The 27,659-nt window shown below is 36.6% G+C and overlaps 1 protein-coding gene across 1 annotated transcript in view; it reads right to left on the reverse strand.

Annotated features, from left to right (window-relative positions):
* COCH (cochlin) overlaps positions 1 to 27,659 on the reverse strand; it is a 128,141-nt gene that overhangs the window by 69,221 nt on the left and 31,261 nt on the right. Inside the window, exons 4-10 of the mRNA XM_053711869.1 lie at positions 15,882 to 16,038; positions 14,532 to 14,665; positions 13,077 to 13,114; positions 4,330 to 4,387; positions 3,606 to 3,650; positions 3,135 to 3,282; positions 690 to 793 (exon numbers count right to left, since the gene is read on the reverse strand). Coding sequence (XP_053567844.1) covers positions 690 to 793; positions 3,135 to 3,282; positions 3,606 to 3,650; positions 4,330 to 4,387; positions 13,077 to 13,114; positions 14,532 to 14,665; positions 15,882 to 16,038 — 684 coding nt within the window. The remainder of the gene's footprint in view (positions 1 to 689; positions 794 to 3,134; positions 3,283 to 3,605; positions 3,651 to 4,329; positions 4,388 to 13,076; positions 13,115 to 14,531; positions 14,666 to 15,881; positions 16,039 to 27,659) is intronic.

Genomic DNA, 27,659 nt, shown 5'->3' on the forward strand with positions numbered 1-27,659 from the left:
TATGCACTGTCTGAGTCACAAAATATTATTTTGGGTTTTTGGGTTTCATATCAACAACATTATCCTTAAAACTATAACAATTTACAACTGGAATGTGATTTATCTCTTTTTTTGCTTTGTCTTCCCTGGTAGATTAATGTTATTGAAGTCAATAAATCCATTAATATCATGTGTACATGAAAGAAAGTAGAATATCATTTGTGAAGCATCAGAGGCAGTTTAAATAAAAAAAACAATCTGTTAATTGTTATTATCTTAAAAAGCAGATTTCTTTCAATATTTGTATTTTTATAAGCTTTAAAGGGACACTGAACCCATTTTTTTTAGTGATTCAGATAGAGCATGCAATTTTAAGCAACTTTCTAATTTATTCCTATTATCAATTTTTCTTCGTTCTCTTGCAAGAATAACCCAGGTTATTCACCAAAATGGGCCGGCATCTAAACTTACATTCTTGCTTTTCAAATAAAGATACCAAGAGAATGAATAAAATTTGATAATAGGAGTAAATTAGAAAGTTGCTTAAAATTGCATGCTCTATCTGAATCACAAAAGGAATAAAATTGGGATCAGTGTCCCTTTAATGTCCTTGCTTGCAAAACTATTAATTTTGCTGTATCGTTTTAATAAGAACAAATTTGTTTATACCTTAGGGCTCTTCCCTCATCTTTTCCTGTATTTTTACTCACCTATGTTTGAATTTCCACCTCTGAAGCTGATCTCCTTCACTGCAAAGTTGACGTCTTTGGAAGAGGTGAAGTTTTTTAGATAAAACTCAGTTTTGGGCAACTCACTGCATGAGAAACAATAATAATTATTATTATATTTTACAAAGAGACTACATTTTATAAATATGAACAAAAGGAAAGGAAGATCATGGTCTTGAGCTAAATTCAGTAAAGTCACAGATGCTCTCTTATTCATCCAAAGTGCAGCATATGCAAAGACTCTCAAACTTACAATCTATAGCTGAAACACGAGTCTAGTCATGGTAAGGTAGAAGAATATATGAACTGAAGAGTATAAATGGCTATGCGTGCTTTTACTGTATTTTACTATCTTTATTCTTCATTTATTGAGTTGTTAAATACATGTGTAGCAGGGGTCAAGTCCAGCGGGAACGCATGGGAACAGAGTTCCTGCACTATGTTTGCAGGTGGAACTAAGAAAGAGAACAGAAACACTTCAGTAAACACTGCTGCTACTGGTGGGAGAATGTGGAGTACAGTCTGGTTAGAGGGATAGTGAGATCCTCTAGTAATAGGCAGTAACACCTCCTACAATACACTAAATGATAGCCTGTCAGCGCTCCTGTTGTGTAATCACCCCGCACTGTGTGGAACACATGGTGCTTGCATTTCTGTGTGGCTTGCACTAGGGTTATTTAGCTCCCCTCAGCAGAAATAGGACTGTTGCACCTTAAGTGGGTGAGACTCTGTGATAGAGGAGTAGTCTCAGGCCCGAAGGCAACCATTCAACCCTTCATTGGTTTTAATTTGCTTTCATTAACCAAAGTGTATAGATTATATACGTATAAACACAGTGTGTGTGTATAGAACAATAATAATTGGTAAAGGGGGGGAAGTCTTGGTGAGTTCCCACACTTTTTTTTGTAGGACTTGACCCTTGATAGCAGTGTTAGGTTATATGAAAGGTAGAAACTTAGAAATAAGAGGGAAAACTATCTATAATCCCTAAAAACTAAGAAATGACAAATTCACTGATAAAGACGTAATCGTTACATATCTGATACTAGACTCCTTGAATAAGAGCCATATAGTCCTCTCTAAGGGCTAAATCACAAAAAAACAAAACAACATGGCAGCTATTTTTCATGTGGCTTTATTGCCGTGGCTGTATAAAATAATCCCTCACCTATTGAAAGAGACAGTTTGGTATTTTGAATGTCACTAAATAATAGATGTTCTATTGGTCAATATGTCCAGCAGAATAAAGAACTTCTGATTCAATGAGTTCTGTTACCTATATTATATAGCTATCCGGGTTAACCTGAAATATCTGAGATGTTGGGGGGATGCTATGATTACACCCTAGACACGGGGTACATGTACACCTGTAGGTACTTGGATAAATACAAAGGTTACTTCAGGGCTTTTTTCAAAGATTAGCCCTGATGTAGATTCAGAAAAAGGTAAATCACTGTAATAACACATGTCACTGTGACAAGTGACAGCTAAAATGCCATAGTGAAACAATGACATATAAAGTATTCTATGATGAAACCATACATTACCCACATACAGTTACCCCACACACTGTATTATTAACCCAACTGTCCATTGGGTACTTTTTTCTGTAGATGGTTTATGTCTTGTTCAGGTTAGTGTTAGTTTTGCAACTTCTGTTTTGAGATGTAATCAGGGTAGGAAGGGTTAATATAGTTTTTTTGTTATGTTCTGTTAGGGGTGAAAGGAGTATAGTAGTTAGAAAAGGAAGGTGTTATTGAGATGGGTCAATTTACAATCATGGTTATTGGAGCATTTGGGGGAAGCGTGGAACAGAGGAGCCCCCCCGGTGTAATGAAGACGTTTTTACCATTATAATATAGGTATAACTGTTTACTTAATGTAGCAGACTATTTATATTTCATCTTTCCCCATTTGCTTAGTCCTGTCTGGCACCCGATGTTAATAAAAATGGGGGTTTTATAGGCATAACAATAGGTCAAGATAAACTGCAACAACATTGTGATATCCTTGCAAGATGCTGCCAGCATGGGCTAGATTTTTTTTTTTTTTTGCTTGAGATACAGTTCTTTGGGACAGGAAGTGCATTGGTCATGTTGCAGATATTAACAGCAGGACTGATCTCATGTTATATCTACTCACATATTATAATGTAATCCAAAATCCTGTTCTTCAAAAACTTCTCTATTTTCATTGAAGACCTTATGAATAACCGATAAATGAGAATGTTCATATAGTTTTAGCAATATACATGTGCCCATATTACAGCAGAGTTTGCTAACAGGAACCCACTAGAACTTAAACCTACCTCTTGACTCACAAGAATCCACACACAAGCACACTTGTCCTACATCAAACCTGGTCTTCATAAGATATGGTCCCCTCTTTCTAGATGGTAGATAAATGCCAAGTTACCACTCAATTTACCTTGCCTGTACCACTCCCACATGAGGCCCCTCTGTGCCAATTCCCAACATCACAGCTACTTTGGATACAAAATTCTTCTGTAGGTTAAAACGACGTTGACCAATGTTGTTGCTGCCATCGATAACAAAGGCAACTTCAGCTTTGCAATCTGTAGTGAGAAGGAAATAGAACAAGTGAAGACTTTTTTTTACATTCAAAAATATGTATTTTACTAATTCAACTTTTATTTACAAAATAAGTAATCAAACAGATTGTCTATCAATCCCCCCTAGATTACTTTCATCACATCTCTTGTTCTGCGTCAGATGAAGGTGCCCAGACTTTTCTAACAGCTTGTCTTGCAATTGTAACGTTAAGTTTGTATTTCATGGTTGCCATTAGTGGTGACTTATTGTGGGATGTTCAATAGGATGAGTTATGCCTATAATTAGTTATTGTAATATCTGCAGCATCCTTAGGCTCATACGCTACCTTTATTTCCTGATGCCTTCTGTGGGGTTTTCTTTTGTCTCCTGGCTATAAAAAAAGCAAAACAAATATAAAACATACTTTATTTATTACTTAGCAAATCAGACAACATGTTTTTCCTCCAGGAGCTTAAATTCCAATTTCTCTGTTGCACAATACTTAAAGGGACAATGAACCCAAATTTTTTTCTTTAGTGATTCAGATAGAGCAAGCAATTTTAAGCAACTTTCTAATTTACTCCTATTAGCAAATGTTCTTCATTCTCTTGGTATCTCTATTTGAAAAGCAAGAATGTAAGTTTAGATGCCGGCCCATTTTGGTGAACAACCTGGGTTGTTCTTGCTGATTGGTGGATACATTCATCCACCAATAAACAAGTGCTGTCCAAGGTTCTGGACTTTCTTTTTCAAATAAAGATAGCAAGAGAACGAAGAAAAAATGATAATAGGAGTAAATTAGAATGTTGCTTAAAATTGCATGCTCTATCTGAATCACAAAAGAAAAAAATTGGGTTCAGTGTCCCTTTAAGATCAGACATCTGATTAAATACACAGGTAGAGCCTTGCTTGTGAACATGGCTGATAAGCAGGGCATAGCTGATGAGCCAACCAGGAGCAGCTGCTGTCAAACAAATTGCCATAAACCATTTTTGTTCTGCTCAGAAGACTTCACCTATGTGGTTAACACTTGGGGGTCAATTTATCAAGCTCCGTACGGAGCTTGATGCCCCGTGAAGGCTTGCCGGAAACGGAAGTTATGAAGCTGCTCCATAACCTGTCCGCCTGCTCTGGGGCAGCGGACAGAAATCAACCCGATCGAATACGATCGGGTTGATTGACACCCCCTGCTGTCGGCATTTATCAATGTGCAGCAGACATGATACTCTATATTGTATCATGTCCGTACGCACATTAATAAATTGACCCCTTGGAGCTTAAACATCTGGGGCAAGATTACATATGCGGCGCAGGTTTCAGTGCAACTGCTGAAACCCGCGTCCCCCGTAAATTCTCCTCACACATTGGCGAATCACATAAACCACGGCGGCAGTTCATAAACTGCCGTAAGTCGGATAAACTGGTGATGTCCAGAAATGTGCGGAAATACACATTTCTGGAGTCGCCAGTGACTTACGGCAGTTTAGAAACTTCCGGCGCGTAATAAAAACACAAAAAAATCCTACATCGCCTGTAAAAGTCTAACCTGCCTTCCAAAAAATAAACCTGACATGTAAAAAACCCTATATACGCCATCACCCCACATCGCAAATACTAATACATGTATTAACCTCTAAACCGCCACCCCCACAACGCACTAAACCTTAAAAAACTATTAACCCCTAATCCGCCATTCCTAACATCGCAACTAAAACGAAAAGTGATTAACCCCTAAACCGCCACCCCCCACAACGCAATATACCTAAATAAACTATTAACCCCTAATCTGCCATTCACCCACATTGCAATCTACCTCATAAATGTATTAACCCCTAAACCGCCATCCCCCACAATGCAGTATACCTAATTACACTATTAACCCCTAAACTGCCAACCCCCACAACGCAAATAACTAAATTTATCACTAAGCCCCCTAACCTAAGAACCCCTAAATTAACCCCAATGAGATAAACTAAAAAAATAAAGTTAAAATTTAATTAAAAAAAATAACATTCCACAAAAAACATATTAAATTAAAATAAATACATCTAAAATTACAAAAAATAAAAAAGTCTAAAAGTACAGAAAAAATAAACCAAATTATCAAAATTAAAAAAATTAAATCTAATATAATACCCCTATGAAAATAAAAACACCCCCTAATCTACAAAATGCCCTTTTAAGGGCTATTGGTAGTTTAGTTTAGATTAGGGGGTGTTTTTATTTTGTGGGGGCTTTTTTATTTTCATAGGGGTATTCGATTAGGTTTAATTTTTCTATTTTTGATAATTTGGTTTATTTTTTTCTGTATTTTTAGACTTTTTTTAAAGAGACACTGAACCCAATTTTTTTCTTTTGTGATTCAGATAGAGCATGCAATTTTAAGCAACTTTTTAATTGACTCCTATTATCAAATTGTCTTCATTCTCTTGGTATCTTTATTTGAAATGCAAGAATGTAAGGATGCCGGCCCATTTTTGGTGAACAAACTGGGTTGTTCTTGCCGATTGGTGGATAAATTCACCCACCAATAAACAAGTGCTTTCCATGGTTCTGAACCAAAAAATAGCTTAAATGGCTTCTTTTTCAAATAAAGAAAGCAAGAGAACAAAGAAAAATTGATAATAGATGTAAATTAAAATGTTGCTTAAAATTGCATGCTCTATCTGAATCACAAAAGAAAAAAATTGGGTTCAGTGTCCCTTTAATGTTCATTTTTTAGAGTAATGTTAGGTCTTTTATTTTAATTGTAACTTAGTCTTTTTTATTTTATGTAATCGGGGTTAATTTAGGGGGTGTTAGGTAGGGGGCTTAGTAATTAAATTATTTGCGTTGCGGGGGCTGGCAGTTTAGGGGTTGATAGTGTAATTAGTTTTTTTGCATTGTGGGAGGTTGACGGTTTAGGAGTTAATAGGTTAATTAGGTTTATTGTGATGTGGGGGGTTGGCGGTTTAGGGGTTAATAGTGTAATCAGGTTTATTGCGTTGTGGGAGGTTGGAGGTTTAAGAGTTAATAGGTTGATTAGATACTTTACGATGTGGGGGTTGGCGGATTAGGGGTTAATAGATTTTATTTAGTTATTTCTGTGGGGTATGGCGGTTGACAGGTAGAGATTGCACATGCGTTAGGTGTTAGAACTTCCAGGGAGTTACGGTACTTATATATTCAGCTCAAGGCTTGTTGCGCCTGCCTATGTGTGGCAAGGTGAAAATGGAGTAAAATTTCTAGCGGGCGACAGGTGAAATATACTTGTTGCATTTATATGCAGCCCCTTATATGTTATAGCAATACCGGACTAAAAACTGGCGATGCCGACTTTTGCAGGCGACACCGCATATGTAATCTCAATCCTGGTGTTATAGGATCAGTAACACTTGTTGTAATGAATTAGCACATATCATTGTTTGCATTTAAATAGCCCTTCAAAGACAGAGGGCCAGATTACAAGTGGAGCACTAATTGATCAGATCTCTTGTTATTTTTCTAAATGTGTCCCAATTGCCCCCAAAATACAGTGTGAAGTTATTTTATAAAATAAAAAATTGTAGCATTATTTTAATTTTTTTTAAAACTGCATGAAGCAGTTTGTAGGGGTTTAAGACGGCAGCTGTGTGGGGTGTTAGAAAAAAAAAATAGCACTGAAAAGTGCTTTTACATTGCGGTCTATGGGAACTGTGTGTTCCCTATAAATATATATGCTTAAATACATACAGTATATATTTATGTGTTTATACATTAATGCTGCGGAATCTGTTGGCGCTCTACAAATAACCGGTAATAATAATAATATTAACACACAAATATATATGTATTTATTCATATACATATTTATATTTGCTGCCCATCACTGCACAACTTACCGTGTCTGACAGCATGAGAGCGAGGCTCCCATTGGAGCCTATGGCAGCGCTGTATCATGAGCGCAAAGCTTCCTAATGTTCGCATTGCACCTCACACTTGTAATACTGTATTACTAAGTTGAGCGCAAATATCACTTTCGTGGAAGCCCCCAAGAACTGCATAGTGCAGTTTTTTTTTCATTAAAAAAATTATACATGCTTTTAAAATAAAAAACTAGAGTATACTTTAACTTGGGGCCAATTGGGGCACTTAAAAAAAATTAACCAGAGGTCTGACCTCTGGTTAATGTTTTAAAAGTGCTAATTGCTACCTCGAGTTTGCGGTAGCAATAACCAGCCACTTGTAATTCCTGGTTATTGCCATTTGCGGGCACGCGATAAATTAGTGCTCCACTTGTAATCTGGCCCTTAATTGGCTTTTACTTCACTCTTTTTTCAGTATCAATGTTTTCAATGTTGATCATCTACTAAAGATAGAAAAATATAACTGCAATGTCACTTTAAAATTAATTGACTAAGGAAGTTAGTAAAATTATTGCATAAATATTTTTTGGATTTCATTGACTTGGATTTTAATTATTATTATTATTTTTAATTTATAAAGCGCCAATATTTTACGCAATGCTATACAAAGGTACATTACAATAACAAAGGAACAATACAACAAAAACTTATGAGACTACACAATGTACATGAGAAACAATAGGAGAGCCCTTGAGTAGTTGTAGATGCACTTTTATATCAAGCTACAGTTAGAGGCTCTCACGCTTACAATCTAAAGGCGAATAATCTAAATTTCAACACATTTGAGTTTGCCCTTTGAAAACATCATATCCAATGTGTTTTTGCGCTTTTTCTGTAGCACTCTAATTCATTAAATGCACAAAATTTTTGTTTCATGATTCAGATAGATATCAAATTTGCTTCATTCTCTTGGTTTAATTTGTTGAAGGAGCAGCAATGCACTACTGGTTTCTATATATGCAACCGCCAATCAGCTGCTAAAACCTAGGTTCTTTGCTGCTCCTGATCTTTCCTAGATAAACCTTTAAGCAAATGATAACAATAGAAGGAAGAAAATTAAATCATAGAAGTAAATTGAAAAGTTGTTTAAAATTGTATGCTCTGTCTAAATCATGCATGTCTAATTATGACTTTGACTTTACTGTCCCCTTTAAGCAGCATGACAACTTTTTTTTTTTTTTCTTTCTACACAGATTGGGTAAATGCACTAAAAATAAGTAAAAGGGCTTTACTCAAGCTTTTTTGCTTTTTAGGGAAAGGGGGGATTCAGACAAATCCAGACATGGATCTAGAAAGGAGCCAAAGATACCCAGCCAAATGTGGTTTGAATGCAGTTCATGAAAGGTCCAATTAAGGGGACATAAAAGTCAAAATGACATTTTTATGGTTCAGAAAGAGCACTACATTTTAAGATACTTTTCAATTTAATTTTATTGTTGAATTTCTTTAATTCTTTCGGAATACCTAAAAGAATACGTAGGTAGTCTCAGGATCAGTAATGCATAGATAGCTGGTAATTAGTGGCTATTCACATATGCCTCTTTTCATTTCCTCAACAGATGTGTTCATTTAGGTCCCAGCCGTGCATTGTTTTGCAGTGGTTAAACACTATAATGTGTGATGACTTGTAATGGCTGGTTATTTAACGTGCGCCCGTAAACGGGCAAATTCACTCCACTTGTAATCTATTCCTTTATGAGCATTAAAGTAGTTAACTGATCATGTTTAATTTGTTAACAATATAACAATATATATTAAGTGTGATTTAGTGTGAGATATTTGTTTTAACTTTTGTTTTTATTAACTCAAGAAATAATTGTATTTATTAGTAAGTGAACATGCACAATAATTTTAATATATAAAAAAGGATTTCTTTCATAAGGTGGTGAGAGTCCACAAGTCCATTACTCCTGGGATTCAACTCCTGGCCACTAGGAGGAGGCAAAATTCCCCAAAACTTCAAAAGTACTTAATGCCTCCCACCTATCTGGTTAGCCAGTCTAATCTTTGCTTCCTAGGAAGTTGGTAAAGAAGTGGTGTGCTCCTGACTCTTTGTTGAGAGGGGTCCATTTTTCCCTCAGAGAGCTGCTACTGAAGGACAGAGCGAAGATCAGAGTATAGGGTGGTACACAATTACTTCCAGTTGAGTAGTTAGTCACAAGTCTGCCACAGGTATAGCGGGGACTGGTCCCTTAGCCTTCTCATGTTGGGTCATCGAGATATTCCTTACAGTCATCCTCTGCTGGAACATACACAGCACTGGATGGGCTTTCTACTGGCACAGTACTTCATAACCAGGGGACAAATGTATTAGACAGTTTACACCACACATATACTTTAGTCTGTATATGACTTTCAACATTTTTTTTGGAAATCCTTATACACTGTGGAACCTGTGATTAGTGACAGTTTATAATTATTATTTATTTGATCTTATTTCTTATTTGGCAATTTTGATTTAATAGATTTTACTTTATGGCAGCTTCTACACTTGCTGGAAGCTACAGTTTTTTTATTTGTTCACGCTGCTGACATGGATTAGCGTGCTTTTCTGTTTCATGCATAATTACTGGAAGCTGCAAAAATTTCTGTGAGGAATTTCGTCAGTGTGGGGGTTAATTTTATTACTATGCTAATTTCTGCCTCTTGCTATGCATGCACGAGTGTTGAGTTACATGGTGAATGTACACAGCTGCTAGGGGGTACATTTTCCTTCTAGATTCCAACCAAGCGACAAGGGTCCATTTTTCATTATTATTATATATTTAATATTTTAAGTGCATTTTCATCAAAACATTTTTGTCTCAAATCCTGTCCTTTTTTTTTACTGCGAGGTTCTCCATAAAGATCCCTGAATTGTTGTGTTTATTATTCTGCTTATTGTTCAGATCTCATTTCTGTGGTGTTTTAAAACTGACACTACTATAAATTAAAATATGCACAGATATTGATGTAAAAAATCCAGTATAAAACCTTTTAAAAACATACTTAGAAGCTTAAAGTTTAGCACTGTTGATGAGGTTAGGCTGTGACACCCAATAAAAGGGACTGGGAAATCAGGAAGAGCAGACACTCTTCCCTTCCCCCTTCCCTGCATATGAAAAGACAGATTCCAAAGCTGAGCAGCAGGACTCTGTAGATCTGGGTCTACATCTGACATTTTGATTAAGAGTCTGAAAATCAGCACACTGTTACTAAAAAACCTTTATGCAAAGAAAAATCTAGTGTACAATGTCCCTTTAACTTTGCAATGCTTGTATGCTTTTGCAGCTAAAAGAGTCTCCCTCTGTTTGCTTTTTAAAAGATAGTTTTAAATATTTTGTGCGCTCAACTGTTTTTAAAATGTTGACAGCTCTGCATTCTCAAAGTATGCACAAAATATCTGACAATCAACAAATTGTGCACTTATCTTCCCATTCTGAATCTTTAAAGGTTAGATCGGCTAAAAAGCCTCTCAATTATTCAGATTCTGATACCTAAGGTCCTTCTGAAAGTGAATATTTTTCTGATAATTAAGTCCCAGATTCATCCTCTTTTATGTTCAAACTGAAACACCTTTGTGTATTGCTAAAGTAAGTTTTATGTAGGTAAGGAGTTCAAGATCCTAATCTTGCTGAAGAAAAGTTAATTAGCAATTTCCATACCTGCTGTTAAAGTGAAAGTAAATCCTAGCGTTTTACAAATGCTAGGATTTTCTATTGAAACAAATAAAGGGCACTTTTATTCATGAAGTATAAGATACTTCATGTAGAAAGGCTCCTTTATTTGATTCAATCGAAAGCCGTTTTTGCCTTGTACAGAAGCCCACGACAAAAAAAATATTTGGCTAAGAGGTGACGTTTTCACATCTTAGTCAATAGCCGTGCGGTAAATTCGGCTTGGCGCCCATTGGAGCCGGATTTACCGCACGGCTATTGGCTAAGAGGTGAAAACGTGTTAAATTCAGTGCAATTTTAGGAGCTCTCCAGAGATGGTCTGTTCTGATAGAGAGGACTTGTCTGCATTTTTTCTGTTTTTGTTTACTTACTAGGTAAACCCTCCATCCTTCATTTTCATTACCTGTATACTCTCATGTAAGCATATTTCTTTTAATGTGAAAGACCTCAATAAAAAGTTTCAAATAAAAAAAGATCTTGACTCTCTCAACTTGATGGCTTGAAGATTGAACACTTAATTTTAAAACAGTCAGGTTTCTCTGATGCTGTTGTAAATACTTCAATCCAGGGCAGGAAACCTGCCACAAGGAAAATATATCACACAAGTATTGAAACATTTTCTTTCTTGGTGGGACAACCAGAGTTTTAATTAGCATTCTTTCAGAATTCCCAAAATTTTGCAATTTTTATAAAAAGTTTTAGACAAGGTTTTATCTGCTAGGGTCTACAAGAGTCAAATTTCAGTTCTTTCAGTTCTGTGCCATAGAAAAATTGCTAAACTTCCTGATGTCCAGTATTTTTTTTCAAGCTTTAGTCAGATTAAAGCCTGTGTATTGTTTCTTTTAGCGATCTCTTCAGCCAGATGAGTCTCTGTATTGTCTGCTTTTTCTTTGTTATTCTCATTATCTGTTTTAAGAACCAAATTTGATTTCTTGCCAAAGGAAGTATCTTTTAACGACATCAATAGAGAAATTGTGGTTCCTTCACTTTATCTAAATCATAAGAATTCTAAAGAGCTTCTTCTTCATAATTTGGATGTAGTTGAGGCTACAAAGGATTTTAGGCAATCCTCTAGTATGTCCATTCTATTCTTAGGTCCTCTAAAAAGTCTAAAGGTCACAGACATTACTTTTGCTTCTTAGTTAAGGGTTTTATTCCAAAAGGCTTCCTTGGAGTAGGAATGTCTCTCTCAAAGAATTTTTCTGCTTTCTCTACCAGATCAGTTTATGCTTCCTCTGCATTTAAAATGAGGCTTCTAAAGAACAAATTTGCAGAGCAGCAACCTTTACTAAATTCTACCACTTTGATGTTTTTGCTTCTTTGGAAGTAGCTTTTGGTAGGAAAGTTCTCCAGGCAGCAGTGTCTGGAAATTAGGGGCATGCCTTCTCAAAAAAAATTGTATCCCACCCTCATTACTCGTGGACTCCACAGCTTTGGTATTAGTTTACGGGAGTGATGAACTCGTGGACTCTCACCACCTTATGAAACAAAGCAAAATGTATGCTTATCTGATAAATTAATTTATTTTGAATTGGTGAGAGTCCACAATTGCCACCTTATTTATTTTAATTGTTACTTTTTTTCTGGTAGCAGTTCTAGTTTTGCACCTCAATTCCCTGTCCTTTCCTAGCTTTCTAATTCTCCTTACTTGGCTATACATCAGAGTGGCTAGATAGGAGAGATAGAATTCTCTTTGAGTTTTTTGAAATCTTTGCCTTCTCCTAGTGGTCAGGAGTTGAATCCCAGGAGTGATGGACTTGGGGACTCTCAACACCTTGAAATAAATGAATGTATCAGGTGAGCATAAATTGTGTTTTATGCTTACCTGATAAATTCATTTCTTTCATGGGGGTGAGAGTCCACGAGATCCGCCCATTTTAATTTATTTTACTTATTTTAATTTTTTTGTGTGGCAGTTCTAGTCTTGAACTTAATTTTTCCTGCTCTTTCCTTCCTACTACTTCTTGGTTGGCTATGCGTAAGACTGGCTAACCAGGGAGGTGGGAGGGATTGAGAACTATTGGAGATTTGGGGAATCTTTGCATCCTCCTAGTGGAGTCATGGACTCTCACCACCATGAAAGAAATTAATTTATCAGGTAAGCATAAATTTAGTTTTCTAATGATTTTGAATGCTGTCAAAATTGAAAGCCTGTGCAATTCACTGTACACCACCTTCTTCAATGGATTGTTATAAATCCAGGGATAGATTAGACGTTATATCACTAGCTACTAGCAGAATGAAGTAGAAATGATTGCATTTACCTGAGGTGGTAACAGGTTTTCCAGAGACTTCCTGTCCGCGGGGTCTGGTTTCTGTAAAGGAGATACAACGTGCTTAAAGGCAGTCTTAGAATGCAAATTTGAAGGTCGAGCATTCATCTAGATATTGTCATTATATGCAGAAAAACTCCCCCAATTCAGTCTGGTTCTCCTCTTGTTGGTTTAAAAAGAACTTACTAATAAGAGAAAATGCAGAGGAAAAGGCACACAAAAAACATTACATAACCCATTGATTGTGCCATGTATGTAAGGGTACAGAGCTTAATCAGTAAAAGAATTAGGAATTAAGAGAACACAAATAGGGACAATTGTGAAGCAGTTACATGATTTGTCTAATCTATAAGTGAGTTTACCAGACTTTATGGAATTAAATTGGCACTAAAGTCAAAATTAAACTTTCATTATTCAGATAGAGCACATCATTTTAAAATCTTTCCATTATCAGAATGTGCACAATATTTAAATATGCACACTTTCTGAGGCACCAGCTCCTACTGAACATCTGCAAGAATTCACCGTATATATGTATATGCATTTTGTGATTGACTTATGGCTATCACATGATAAAGGTTGACGGAAAATAAGAATGACTAAAATTTATCAGAAAAAAAATCTACTACTCATTTGAAATTCAGAAGTGCTTTTGCATTGTATTTTTATTATGCATTTGTTGATTATGCAATTATACTGTATTTAGTGGTACTTTAAGTGTATGTTTCTCTTAATAAAGGTCCATAGCTCAGAAAACAGTGCAGAGTCTCATATATATCGGTAGCATACATGTCATAACTATCAAACAATATTATAATGTTAATGTCCCTAGAAAAAAAGATTACAGCTATTCCATATTTAATAATTCTAACTAAACTAGAAATGTTTGTAATCAGGTTCACCATTTTATACACAGAAAATATAAATTTAGAATCTTTTTTAATACCGTAATACTTATTTATACATATTTATCCATTTGACTATTAGACTGCGTACTCCTTTAGCTGGGTCACCAAGTAATCCAATAGATTGTAAACCCTTTGTAGGATAACTTACATTTCACCCAATTTATCATTAGAAACTGCTTTATTATGACAATATATTATTCCATTATGCTGCTATATTAGATGAGTACCCATTACGGTCTTACATAGGGAATATCATCCATTATACTTCAATACTGTAAGTTCTTTTGGGACACGTCACTGGACTATGATCTTCTCTTGACAGTTTGTTATTTATTTAATATTTCATATCTTTATCAGTTTTACTTGAATGCCATTTTCTAAATGTCTAAATGTATAGTTGTAAAAGTATAAAGTAGTGTTCTAGCTAATGATACAGCTATTAAGTAAACTTGCATCAATGACTCCTCATCTCTTACTACATAGTCATCACAGCTACACTTCTTCTTTGCAATCCACTGCTTCACTTTCCTCATCTCCTCCAAGCTACTTACTGGAAACGGAAAATGATGATGACCACTTTCTTAGAGCTTGGGACTGTACACCTTTCGCATATACTGCTGGGTAATTTTCCTCCCCTGGAAGTCTCTGTAGGGTTACTGATCCACCGTTGCTGGGGATCACCCCTCTGCAAAGAAAGAAAAAGAGATAACCAACCCAAATGACTGCCTTAGACTTCCAATCTACAGACAGTGCTGTATCATACACCACCGAATAGGTTCCTTGCAAACCAAGAAAGATTTTCTTACTGTATCTACACAAGACAGATCTTTTCAAACTTGTTTACAGTATTTTTTTTCAGACATAATAATAATAATAATCTAGGAAGGCTTTTCACAAGATTTTGCAATGTGTCTGTGGTAATTTGTACCCATTCAAGCAAAATAACATTTGTGAGGTCAAGCACTGTTGTTGGATGTAAGGTATAGCTTTCAATCAGCATTCTAATTCATCCCAAAGGGTTTAATGGGGTTGAGGTCAGGGCTCTATGCAGGTCACTTGAGTTTGTCTACACCAGACTCATCAAACCATGTCTTAATGGTCTTCATGTCATGCACAGGGGAACATTCATGCTGGAACAGGAACAAGCCTTCCCAAAGCTGTTGCCACAAAGTTGAAAACACCCAATTGTCTAAAATGTTTTTGTATCCTGTGGCATTAAGATGACCCTTCACTGGATCTATAGGGCCTAGCCCAAACCCTGAAAAACAACCCCCAGCCCATTGCCCTTCCTCCACCAAACTTTACAGTAGCCACTATGCATTTGGATAGGTAGCATTCTCCTGGCATCCATCACTCCCAGATTCTTCCATCAGACTGTCAGATAGTAAAGTGTGATTCATCACTCCAGAGAATACATTTCCACTGCTCCAGAGTCCAGTGGCAGCGTGCTTTACACCACTTCAGCTGACGCTTGGCATTGTGCAATGTGCATGTTTATGTGAGACTTGTGTACAGCTGCTCGGGCATGGACACCCAATTCGTGATGCTCCCAATGCACAGTTCTAGTGCTGATGTTGCTTCTATTGACAGTTTCAAACTCTGTAGTGTGTGATGCACCAGATGATAGATGATTTTTATGCAATATGTAATACAGCACTCGGCAACAATGCTCTATGAGTTTGCGCAGTCTACTGATTTGTGACTGGGCTGTTTTTGGTCTTTAATGCTTCCACTTTACATAATTAGCACTTACAGTTGACTGGGGCAGATCTAGTAGGGCAGAAACGCAATGAACTAGAAAAGGTGGCATTCTATGACATTTAAAGTCATTGGGTCAGTATGACCTATTATACTGCCAATGTTTGTCTATGAAGATTTCATGGTCATGTATTTGAGAATACCTGTGTATGGCTGCTCCACAGATGCTGGACACAGCTGCATATACATCATGCCCATACACTGAAAGCTGCTGCTGAAGACACCCAGGTGGGCACAAGATCTGGGCAGACTCTCTTCTTAAATCCAGGGCCCTCATTGAACAGGTAACTGGAATTGGAGCTGCAGAAGTAAAAAAAATATCTGTATTACTTTCAGCTGAGTTAAGTACATCATTTTTTTTTTTTTAATGTTACACACTACTTTCCCACAATTTCCTTCCTTATGATGACTAAATTAACAACACTGAAGGAGAATACACCCTTCATTTTCTGACCATCAGATGCAGCACTTTTATATTAGCTTAAAACATCAAATTGTGCATATAAAACATTACTCTTTATTTTCACACTACTTGACTCACTACAAAAAAAAATAAATCTCAATTTTTATTAAATGATAAGAAAATGCCAGGACAGTTACATTGTTCATTGAGCTTTGTCGTAAGGAACCCCCATAGTAAAGTAAAGTAGTCATGTAGCCAATCAGTCAGTCTTATCAATGAGCAGAATGTGGCCCATAGAGACCAACTCCAGCCTAACTGTGAGCTATGGAAAGACAAGGTGGTTTATTTCATAAAGCAGAACAAATCTAGTATATACATTTAAATAGCTTAAGAAAAGCTACTGTATTATAAACGTAAAATACATAGTACAACGCCATATTACAGGGTCATAGATAGTTTTGATAAGGAACAACCACCATTTACTAAAAAATAGTTTAAATTTATGCTCTGAGAGCAGATAGTTATTATATCCTCACACACTATGATAATTTATCATTACAGGAACAGTGTACTGTAAAATTTTCTGCCCTTTAATATGTTCCCAATTATCCATTTTACCTGACGGAGAGTATTAAATTGTTTCAAATATTTCCTTTACCTTTATTTTGACAAGTTAAATAGCTGATTTGCCTGCACTAACTCCACCTATACTAAAATTGTAATACTTAAGTACTGGCTACAGAAAAGCTATGCAAACACAGCCAGCAGAAGAAATTAAACTCCCAGAGATCGGTAATAAAATTTTAATATATAGTTGTTCTCTCTACATATTGGATTTTGATATACAAACATTCATCTAGATTACAAGTTTTGTATTATAGAGGGTATGAAATGAATGCAACAAAAGTTGAGTTATTTCACCCTCCATAGCGCTACCATTACGAGTTTTTGAAAAGCTGTGTTGTGTGTGCTATATGGTTGCACTAAGCTCCATACCGCACAAAATACAAGCGCTGCTTTGACGTGCTTGTGCACACTTTCCCCATAGACATCAATGGGAAGAGAGTGTTAGAAAAAAACCTAACACCTGTGATCGCGGAATGAAAAGCTCCGTAACGCAACCCCATTGCTGTCTATGGGGGAAAAAAAGTTATGTTTAAACCTAACACCCTAACATAAACCCCAAGTCTAAACACCCCTAATCTGCCGCCACAACGTCGCCGACACCTACATAAATGTATTAACCCCTAATTTGCCGCTCCCGACATCGCCGCCACCGAAATAAAGTTATTAACCCCTAATCTGCCGCTCCCGATATCGCCGCCAGTATAATAAAGATATTAACCCCTATTCCGCCGCTCCCCGACATCACCGCCACTAAATAAAGTTATTAAGCCCTAAACCTCTGGCCTTCCACATCACCACCACTAAATAAACCTATTAACCTCTATCAACTAAATAAATAAAATTACAAATTAAAAAAAATAACCCTACTAAATAAAATTAAATTTACAATTACAAAAAATAAAAATTACTAAAGTACAAAAAATAACAAACACTAAATTACGAAAAATAACAAACAAAATTATCCAAAATAAAAACAATTACACCTAATCTAATAGCCCTAAAAAAATTAAAAAGCCCCCCAAAATAAAAAAAAACCCTAACATACAATAAACTACCAATAGCCCTTAAAAGGGCCTTTTGTAGGGCATTGCCCTAAATAAATCAGCTCTTTTCCCTGTAAAAAAAAATACAAAGACCCCCAACAGTAAAATGCCCATACAAATGCCCTTTTCAGGGCAATGGGTAGCTTAGGTTTTTTTTTAGAGTTAGTTTTTTTATTTTGAGGGGTTGGTTGGGTGGTGGGTTTTACTGTTGGGGGTCTTTGTATTTTTTTACATGGAAAAGTGCTGATTTCTTTAGGGCAATGTCCTACAAAAGGCCCTTTTAAGGGCTATTGGTAGTTTATTGTAGGCTAGGTTTTTATTTTTATTTTGGGGGGCTTTTTAAATTTTATAGGGCTAATAGATTAGGTGTAATTGTTTTTATTTTGGATAATTTCGTTTGTTATTTTTCGTAATTTAGTGTTTGTTATTTTTTGTACTTTAGTATTATTTTATTTTTTGTAATTGTAGATTTAATTTTATTTAGTAGGGTTGTTTTTTTAATGTGTAATTTAATTTATTTAATTTGTAGTTATTTTAATTTTAGTATAATAGTAATTTTAGTTTCATTTATAGTTTAAATTTATTTATTTTAAGATAGGGATATTGTAATTTTAATTTAAAGTTAGGGGGTTTTTAGGTTTAGGGGTTAATAGTTTAATTTAGTTTTTGGCAATTTGGGGGTTTAGGGGTTAATAGGTTTATTTAGTGGTAGTGATGTGGGAGGCCAGAGGTTTAGGGGTTAATAACTTTATTTAGTGGCGGCGATGTCGGGGAGCGGCGGAATAGGGGTTGATATCTTTATTATAGTGTGGGCGATATTGGTGTGCGGGGAAATAGGGGTTAATAAAATGTATTAGTGGTGGCGATGTCGGGAGCAGCAGATTAGAAGTTAATAACTTTAAAATAGTGTTTGCGATGCGGGAGGGGAGCAGTTTAGGGGTTAATAGGTTGTTTATGGGAGTTAGTGTACTTTGTAATACTTTAGTTATGAGTTTTGTGTAACAGTTTTGTTGCATAAGACTCATAACTACTGGTCTCAGATTGCGGAACGAATCGTGTCGGTATAGGCTGGAACGCAAGCTTTTTAGCCTCACCGCAAAACTTGTAATGGCAGCACTATAGAAATCCCATGCAGAAATGTCATTTTTTCAAGTGCAGGACTGACGTTGCGTTAAAGGCTAAAATGCTTGCGGTACAGCTATACCGACAAGACTCGTAATGGCTGTGTTGCTGTTTTAATGCTGAAATGGCCATTTTTTCAGCGTTAAAACACGAACGCAAAACTCGTAATCTAGATGATTGATAATATAAGGAAACATGTGTGTCTATATAAAGTGATTGATAGAATAATGAGATCTGATTTTCCTGCAAGATCTGCCCAATTTAGGGCTAAATTTCAAGTGGATCGCTAACAGTTACGCTCAAGCGAAAAATGGTGTATCGCGGATGTTTGCATGCGTCGGGTTTTGCACTTGTATTACAAGTTGAAAGTAAACGCAATTGCTTGAGTGCAATTAAAGTTAACTAGCATCAGGTTAGCTTGACCTCAGAGCGCCGGTTAACTGTTTTGCAAAACAAAAAAGTGTCATAAAAGAAATCAAAGCTACATTACAAAGTACAGTTACACTCATAATAACAACATCTAATAAAAATGATTAAAAATATATTGCTAACTTCTAGCGGAGTTAACATTCGAGCGGGAGCATTAAATATAGCATACAGCTCCACTTGTAACCTGGTCCTTAATCGGTTGTGGTGTAAAAGAACAAAAGCAGCTCTTTCATAAACAAAAATAAACATAAAGTAGAGATGTCTCATACATTATATATATATATATATATATATATATATATATATATATATATATATATATAATCTTCAATAAAACAGGAACCAGCCAGGATTTTTTCAAAAACAGGGGTCAAAATTTATTGACGTTTCGGGGAGTAAAACTCCCCTTCCTCAGAACATAGAGTGTACAAGCACACTGCACCTTAAATAAGCAAACAAAATATATCAAAATATATCAAATTAATACTACACGGCATGCTTGACATTGTAACGTGAGTAACGCGTAATGACCGGAACCGGAAGTGATGTATCTTCCGGTGGCGGTCTCAGGACACGTAAGCGTAGGAGAACACGGAGGTAGGCATCAACAATGCGAGCGTGGTCTATTACGATGATCATGACTCTATTGACACATGGATTAGATCACATTAAGGCACCACATTTGATTAATATGTTAATTAAAAGAAAGGCACAGAGAATGTTAGTCACGGTATACTGCAAGTGGTTGTTTAACTTCCGGGTGTGGTTAAACACACATCGTCATGATGCACACTATGGTTGATGATGTTTATATGTGATGAGAATGTTAAAATATGTTAAGGATACAATGAAGAGACACAGAATGTATACATAGTGTGTGGGCATTTATTTTATTTTTTATGGCACTATTGTTACTATGATATGTACACTGGAATAATTTGATTAAGCACTTCCAGGTCATGCATGTTGAACCGGAAGTAGTGTGATTTTGGCGCTCTTTCTGAACAGGAAGGGGGAGGTGTTTTTGTATTTGTTTGCTTATTTAAGGTGCAGTGTGCTTGTACACTCTATGTTCTGAGGAAGGGGAGGTTTACTCCCCGAAACGTCAATACATTTTTACCCCTGTTTTTGAAAAAATCCTGGCTGGTTCCTGTTTTATTGAAGATTGTTTACTAGAACCTTCAGGTGGTTGGCTCATGGAGGGCGGATTCACATTGTGTGTTATGTATATATATATTATTCAGAATCAATCATGTCAATCTCTGTGGGCTGGCTGAGGATCTCTAGCATTGTTGGTTCAAAATAGCTATTTGTATGGAAGAAGTTAAAGGTCCACCCTGGCTCACCTGCAGCATTCTTTTGTTCTTGTCCTCAGAAAAGTTGATTAAGTCAAACTTGCCTGCAAGTTTGATGTCTCCACTTTAGATAAGTCACTATGTTATATACAAACTTGATTTTTTGCTCTCCGCATTCAGCGAGGTCTGTCGGACGTGATCCGCAATGTCGGATCATGTCCAACAGGCCTTTCATAAATAGGCCCCCAGTTATGAAGCAGCGGTCGATCTGGTTGATTGACACCTCCCTGCTAGCAGCCGATTGGCCGTGAATCTGCAGGGGGCGGCGTTGCACCAGCAGTTCACAAGAGCTGCTGGTAAAATGCTGAATGCCGAAAACACATTGCTCTCCGCATTCAGCGAGGTCTGTCGGACGTGATCCGCAATGTCGGATCATGTCCGACAGGCCTTTCATAAATAGGCCCCCAGTTATGAAGCAGCGGTCGATCTGGTTGATTGACACCTCCCTGCTAGCAGCCGATTGGCCGTGAATCTGCAGGGGGCGGCGTTGCACCAGCAGTTCACAAGAGCTGCTGGTAAAATGCTGAATGCCGAAAACATATTGCTCTCCGCATTTAGCGAGGTCTGTCGGACGTGATCCGCAATGTCGGATCATGACCGACAGGCCTTTCATAAATAGGCCCCAAAGCCTCTTCTTTAATCTCATATTAAGTTTTAGGACAATCAAAAAGTTTAATTGATTTAAAAATGGTTTATACAGCTTGGTTAAATATCATAAACCTGGTCTTCCATTCAAGAAATAGGGTCAACAGTATAATATTGATAAGGCAGCTGTATAGTGAGTGGAGACAAGCTGTTTCCTAATTCAATTACTCTGTCCAGGAATGTTTTTTTATACAATAATATGTATTAAAAGGGACAGTCAAGTCCAAAATAAACGTTCATGATTCAGATAGGGCGTGTGATTTTAAACAACATTCCAATTTACATTTATTACCAATTTTGCTTTATTCTCTTGGTATTCTTAGTTGAAAGCTAAACCTTGGAGGTTCATATGCTAATTTCTTAGTCCTTGAAGGTCACCTCTAATCTGAATGCATTTTGACAGTTTTTCCACCACTAGTTCATGTATTTCATATAGATAATATTGAGCTCACGCATGTGAAGTTACCTAGAAGTGAGCACTGATTGGTTAAAAAGCAAGTCTGCCTAAAGAACTGAAATAAGGGGGCATTTTTCTGAGGCATAGATACAAGGTAATTACAGAGGTAAATCGTCTATTATTCTAACTGTGTTGGTTATGCAAAAATGGGGAATGGGTATTAAAGGGATTATCTATCTTTTTAAACAACAAAAATTCTGGTGTTGAATGTCCCTTTAAGACTTAAGTATTTAACAAATAATGGATAGCTAAGTGAAACATACAGAAGCAAAATGGATAAATGCACCTTGAACCATAAATATAATGTCTGTAAAACATAATACAAATTACATTTATTAAAGTTACAGGAACATTCATTTTTAATATGTTACCATTTATTTGGTGTGTGCATCTGTTTTTTTTTTTTATTTAAGTGACATGGAAATTAGTGGGTGTATAATCACTTCTGATGGAAATGTTCTATAAAACATACTTCTTTAGGAAAGAAAAAAAAAAGATATTCAATTAACTGAAAAACATAGCAAATGCTGAAGGGATTGTAAAACATTCTGTGGACGAATAACCCAATCTCACAGAGTAACCAATAGTAAGCAGCTTTCTGGGATCCAAGGAATTAACCCCAACTGTAGCCCTTCACTAACCCTCTGCTATTTTCATTGTTGCCTTTTGCTGTCAATACTTAAAATACAATATTCTTTTAAAAGCTATTGTGTGAAAGGGGCTATTTTGGCACCAATATTTCCATTGTAAATCCGTCCACTAGACCCTGATCACTCCCTTTTCCCTATTCCACAAGCTGTTTTCTGTCAGTGCTATTTTCATTCTTGTCTTTTGCCGCCAATAGTCAAAATGCAGCATTCTTTTAAAAGAGCTAATCTAAAGGGAGCCATTTTGGCACCACATTCCATTGTAAATCCTGGACCCTGAACATCCGTTTCCTTGTTACTCAAGATTTTTTTTGTTAGTGTCTTGGAGACAAAATAAATACATAGTTTTCTGTGAAAGTCTGCATTTATGAGTCATTGACTGCAAATAGTTGCCTAAATAATATTTTTGGTCCTTAGAGGCTTCCACCTTTCCTCTAAAGCTGGAACAAGCCCCCAGCTTTTACCACCAGAAAACACCTGCTATATTATGCATAACAAACAAATCCAGCGTCCCTTTTTCACACAAGGATTTAAACATGTTTCATGTGGATCCATTATAAGGATCTACATTCATTTAATTACATTTACAGACCTCTGAATAGGGTTGCAAGGTGTATAGTATTAAACCGAAGAATCCAGTATTTTAGCAGACTGACCAGTAAAATCTTCACAAAACTACTGGACTGTGTTAGTTAAACATAAAAGGCCTCCCATGTTTGCAAATATGGAGCAGAAGAAAGTGGGGGCAGTCAAGGGGGTCAAATCACTGTTAACATGTGTTACTAGCAGTTAAATAGGTACAATTATTGATTTGTATGTTACTGGCAGCCATTGGGTAAAATGACTGCTCAGTTGTGAAGAATATACATGCTAGGATCTAGAGAGAGGGCTAAGATAGAACTATTATTTTTTTTTAGGGAGGGGGTTATGGTGTGACCTTACCTACCACCATACCCAGTCACCAATATATTTTCCAGTATCTTTGTAGAGGCCAGCTGGCAACCCTACCTCAGAATAATATTGATTTAACATCACAACTTTAACTGTATATCAGACGTGTAGACTGTATGCTCACATAAATACAGTAACTTCTTTCAACGTTGAAAGTCTCCCCCTTTGGCCCTTTAAATGGACATTATACACCAATTTTAATTTAATAGACACTACTATAAAGTATAATATGAACAAATACTGACCTAAAAATCCAGTATAAAACTTTTTTAAAAACTTACTTAGAAGCTCCAAATTTAGCACTGTTGATGAGATTAGTCTGGAACAACCACTGAAAGGGGCCAAGAGCAGACCCTCCCCCTCGCCTGCATATGAATAGACCCATTATACAAACAGAAGCAATGTAAAGTCTGTATACATCAGTATACATATAAATCTTTAGGGCTTGGTTAGGAGTCTGAAAATCAGCACAATGTTTTTTTTTTAAAAAAAGCAAAACTATACATTTTTACAAAAACACCCCCAGATGTGCTATATAAATGGATAATCTACAACACATTTATCCAAAGAAAAATCTAGTGTACAATATCCCTTTAACTGCAAGAGAATGTGGCGTGTGACAAGTGTTCTAAGCTTTTGATAAAATCAGAAAAAGGGATTTGTAATTTGTGAAATTCTGTTAATAGATTTTGACTATTTGTTCCTAAACTAAGTTCCATATTGCATTTTGAGTGCTTGTGGGTTTTATGTGAAAATAAGGCAGCATTTTTGTACATAATTTTGTGGGTGAATTTTTGGTTCTAGAAAAAAGATGTTAATTCATATTTGAGTGTAAAGGGGCATTTCACAGTCATGATTTAGTGGTGATGATAGTGGTATGGAATTAACCGTTTCTAGTTAACTTCTGCATCACCCTGAGATTCTGTCAAAACTGTGGAAGCAATAAAAAGCCCCTATGGCTAAATGAATTCACCATATCAATAACAAAACTGGCTTCCAGGAACCAAACAAATAATCTGTAAATCTTTTGCTAATGTAGTCTTTTATTTATGCACTTTATTTATACACTTAATAAATTGTCTTGACAGTAACTTTTTATGTCTCTCTCCTCCACACACTCAATAAAGTGAGGTATTGGAAGAAACCCATGATATCATATGTTTGCCTGTCTGTGGCTGAATCAAACACTGGTGTCATTAATTGCAAGTGCCTCATTGCCAGCACTGTTGAGCTGCGTTGGGCTTGATCCCAAGAGAGGCTTCCACCCTATCTTATATTTAATAAACATGGTGTTGTAAGCTACATAGGTCTATAAGGAACAACTAGTATAAAACAAGAAAACCTTTTTAAACAAATATAAAAATGTAGTGCCCGGCATTTTGCTCAGTATTCAACCTCATATTTATTTTGATAGGCATAACTCAGTGGTGTCATTAACAAGACCTACAAAACACAATGACATTTTGCCTTGTTTAACAATCATTAGTACATACTTGAATAGAAAGAAAAACAATGGAATGGAACAATATGTGAAGCAGAGCTAGAGCTAAATAAATAAATTCCATGAGTAAATATCTGTAGAAAGTGAATAGATGAAAAGCCAGTCTGTGGCTGTAATTACTGAGAAGGGATGGAACTTTGCCCCAAAGCTAGTTTAAACACTTACGGCTAGATTTAGAGTTCTGCGGCCAAAGGGGTGCGTTAGCTACGCATGCTTTTTTCTGGCCGCACCTTTTAAATACCGCTGGTATTTAGAGTTCACAGAAGGGCTGCGTTAGGCTCCAAAAAAGGAGCGTATAGCATATTTACCGCAACTTCAACTCTCAATACCAGCGGTGCTTACGGAAGCGGCCAGCTTCAAAAACGTGCTTGTGCACGATTCCCCCATAGGAAACAATGGGGCAGTTTGAGCTGAAAAAAAACCTAACACCTGCAAAAAAGCAGCGTTCAGCTCCTAACGCAGCCACATTGTTTACTATGGGGAAACACTTCCTATGTCTGCACCTAACACCCTAACATGTACCCCGAGTCTAAACACCCCTAACCTTACACTTATTAACCCCTATTCTGCCGCCGCCGCTATCGCTGACCCCTGCATTTTATTAATAACCCCTAATCTGCTGCTCCGTACACCGCCGCAACCTACATTATCCCTATGTACCCCTAATCTGCTGCCCCAACACCGCCGACCCCTATATTATATTTATTAACCCCTAATCTGCCCCCCACAACATCGCCGCCAGCTACCTACAATAATTAACCCCTAATCTGCCGACCGCATCTCACCGCTACTATAATAAAGTTATTAACCCCTAATCCGCCTCACTCCCGCCTCAATAACCCTATACGAAATAGTATTAACCCCTAATCTGCCCTCCCTAACATCGCCGACACCTAACTTCAATTATTAACCCCTAATCTGCCGACCGGAGCTCGCTGCTACTACTAACACCCCCCTAAGTTAAATATAATTTAAATCTAACGAAATCAATTAACTCTTATTAAATAAATTATTCCTATTTAAAGCTAAATACTTACCTGTAAAATAAACCCTAATATAGCTACAATATAACGAATAATTATATTGTAGCTATTTTAGGATTAATATTTATTTTACAGGCAACTTTGTATTTATTTTAACCAGGTACAATAGCTATTAAATAGTTAAGAACTATTTAATAGCTAAAATAGTTAAAATAATTGCAAAATTACCTGTAAAATAAATCCTAACCTAAGTTACAATTAAACCTAACACTACACTATCAATAAATTAATTAAATACAATACCTACAAATAAATACAATGAAATAAACTAACTAAAGTACAAAAAATAAAAAAGAACTAAGTTACAAAAAATAAAAAAATATTTACAAACATTAGAAAAATATTACAACAATTTTAAACTAATTACACCTACTCTAAGCCCCCTAATAAAATAACAAAGCCCCCCAAAATAAAAAAATGCCCTACCCTATTCTAAAATTAAAAAAGTTCAAAGCTCTTTTACCTTACCAGCCCTGAAAAGGGCCCTTTGCGGGGCATGCCCCAAAGAATTCAGCTCTTTTGCCTGTAAAAAAAAACATACAATACCCCCCCAACATTACAACCCACCACCCACATACCCCTAATCTAACCCAAACCCCCCTTAAATAAACCTAACACTAAGCCCCTGAAGATCATCCTACCTTATCTTCACCACGCCGGGTTCACCGATCGATCCAGAAGAGCTCCTCCGATGTCTTGATCCAAGCCCAAGCGGGGGGCTGAAGATGTCCATGATCCGACTGAAGTCTTCATCCAAGCAGGAGCTGAAGAGGTCCATGATCCGGCTGAAGTCTTCTATCAAGCAGCATCTTCAATCTTCTTTCTTCCGGATCCATGTTCATCCCGCCGACGCGGAACATCCATCTTCACCGACGACTTCCCGACGAATGACGGTTCCTTTAAGGGACGTGATCCAAGATGGCGTCCCTCGATTTCTGATTGGCTGATAGGATTCTATCAGCCAATCGGAATTAAGGTAGGAAAATTCTGATTGGCTGATGGAATCAGCCAATCAGAATCAAGTTAAATCCGATTGGCTGATCCGATCAGCCAATCAGATTGAGCTCGCATTCTATTGGCTGATCGGAACAGCCAATAGAATGCGTACCTGGTTAATATAATTACAAAGTTGCCTGTAAAATAAATATTAATCCTAAAATAGCTACAATATAATTATAATTTATATTGTAGCTATATTAGGGTTTATTTTACAGGTAAGTATTTAGCTTTAAATAGGAATAATTTATTTAATAATAGTTAATTTATTTAGTTAGATTTAAATTATATTTAACTTAGGGGGGTGTTAGGGTTAGAGTTAGACTTGGCTTTAGGGGTTAATACATTTATTATAGTAGCGGCGAGATCCGGTCGGCAGATTAGGGGTTAATTATTGTAGGTAGGTGGAGGCGACGTTGTGGGGGGCAGATTAGGGGTTAATAAATATAATATAGGGGTCGGCGGTGTTAGGGGCAGCAGATTAGGGGTACATAGGTATAATGTAGGTTGCGGCGGTGTACGGAGCAGCAGATTAGGGGTTAATAATAATATGCAGGTGTCAGCAATAGCAGGGGTGGCAGATTAGGGGTTAATACATATAACATAGTGGTCGGCGATGTTAGGGGCAGCAGATTAGGGGTACATAGGGATAACGTAGCTGGCGGCGGTGTACGGAGCGGCAGATTAGGGGTTAAAAAAATC

This window comes from Bombina bombina, chromosome 1 (genome assembly GCF_027579735.1).
Source record: "Bombina bombina isolate aBomBom1 chromosome 1, aBomBom1.pri, whole genome shotgun sequence".
Lineage (NCBI taxonomy): Eukaryota > Metazoa > Chordata > Amphibia > Anura > Bombinatoridae > Bombina > Bombina bombina.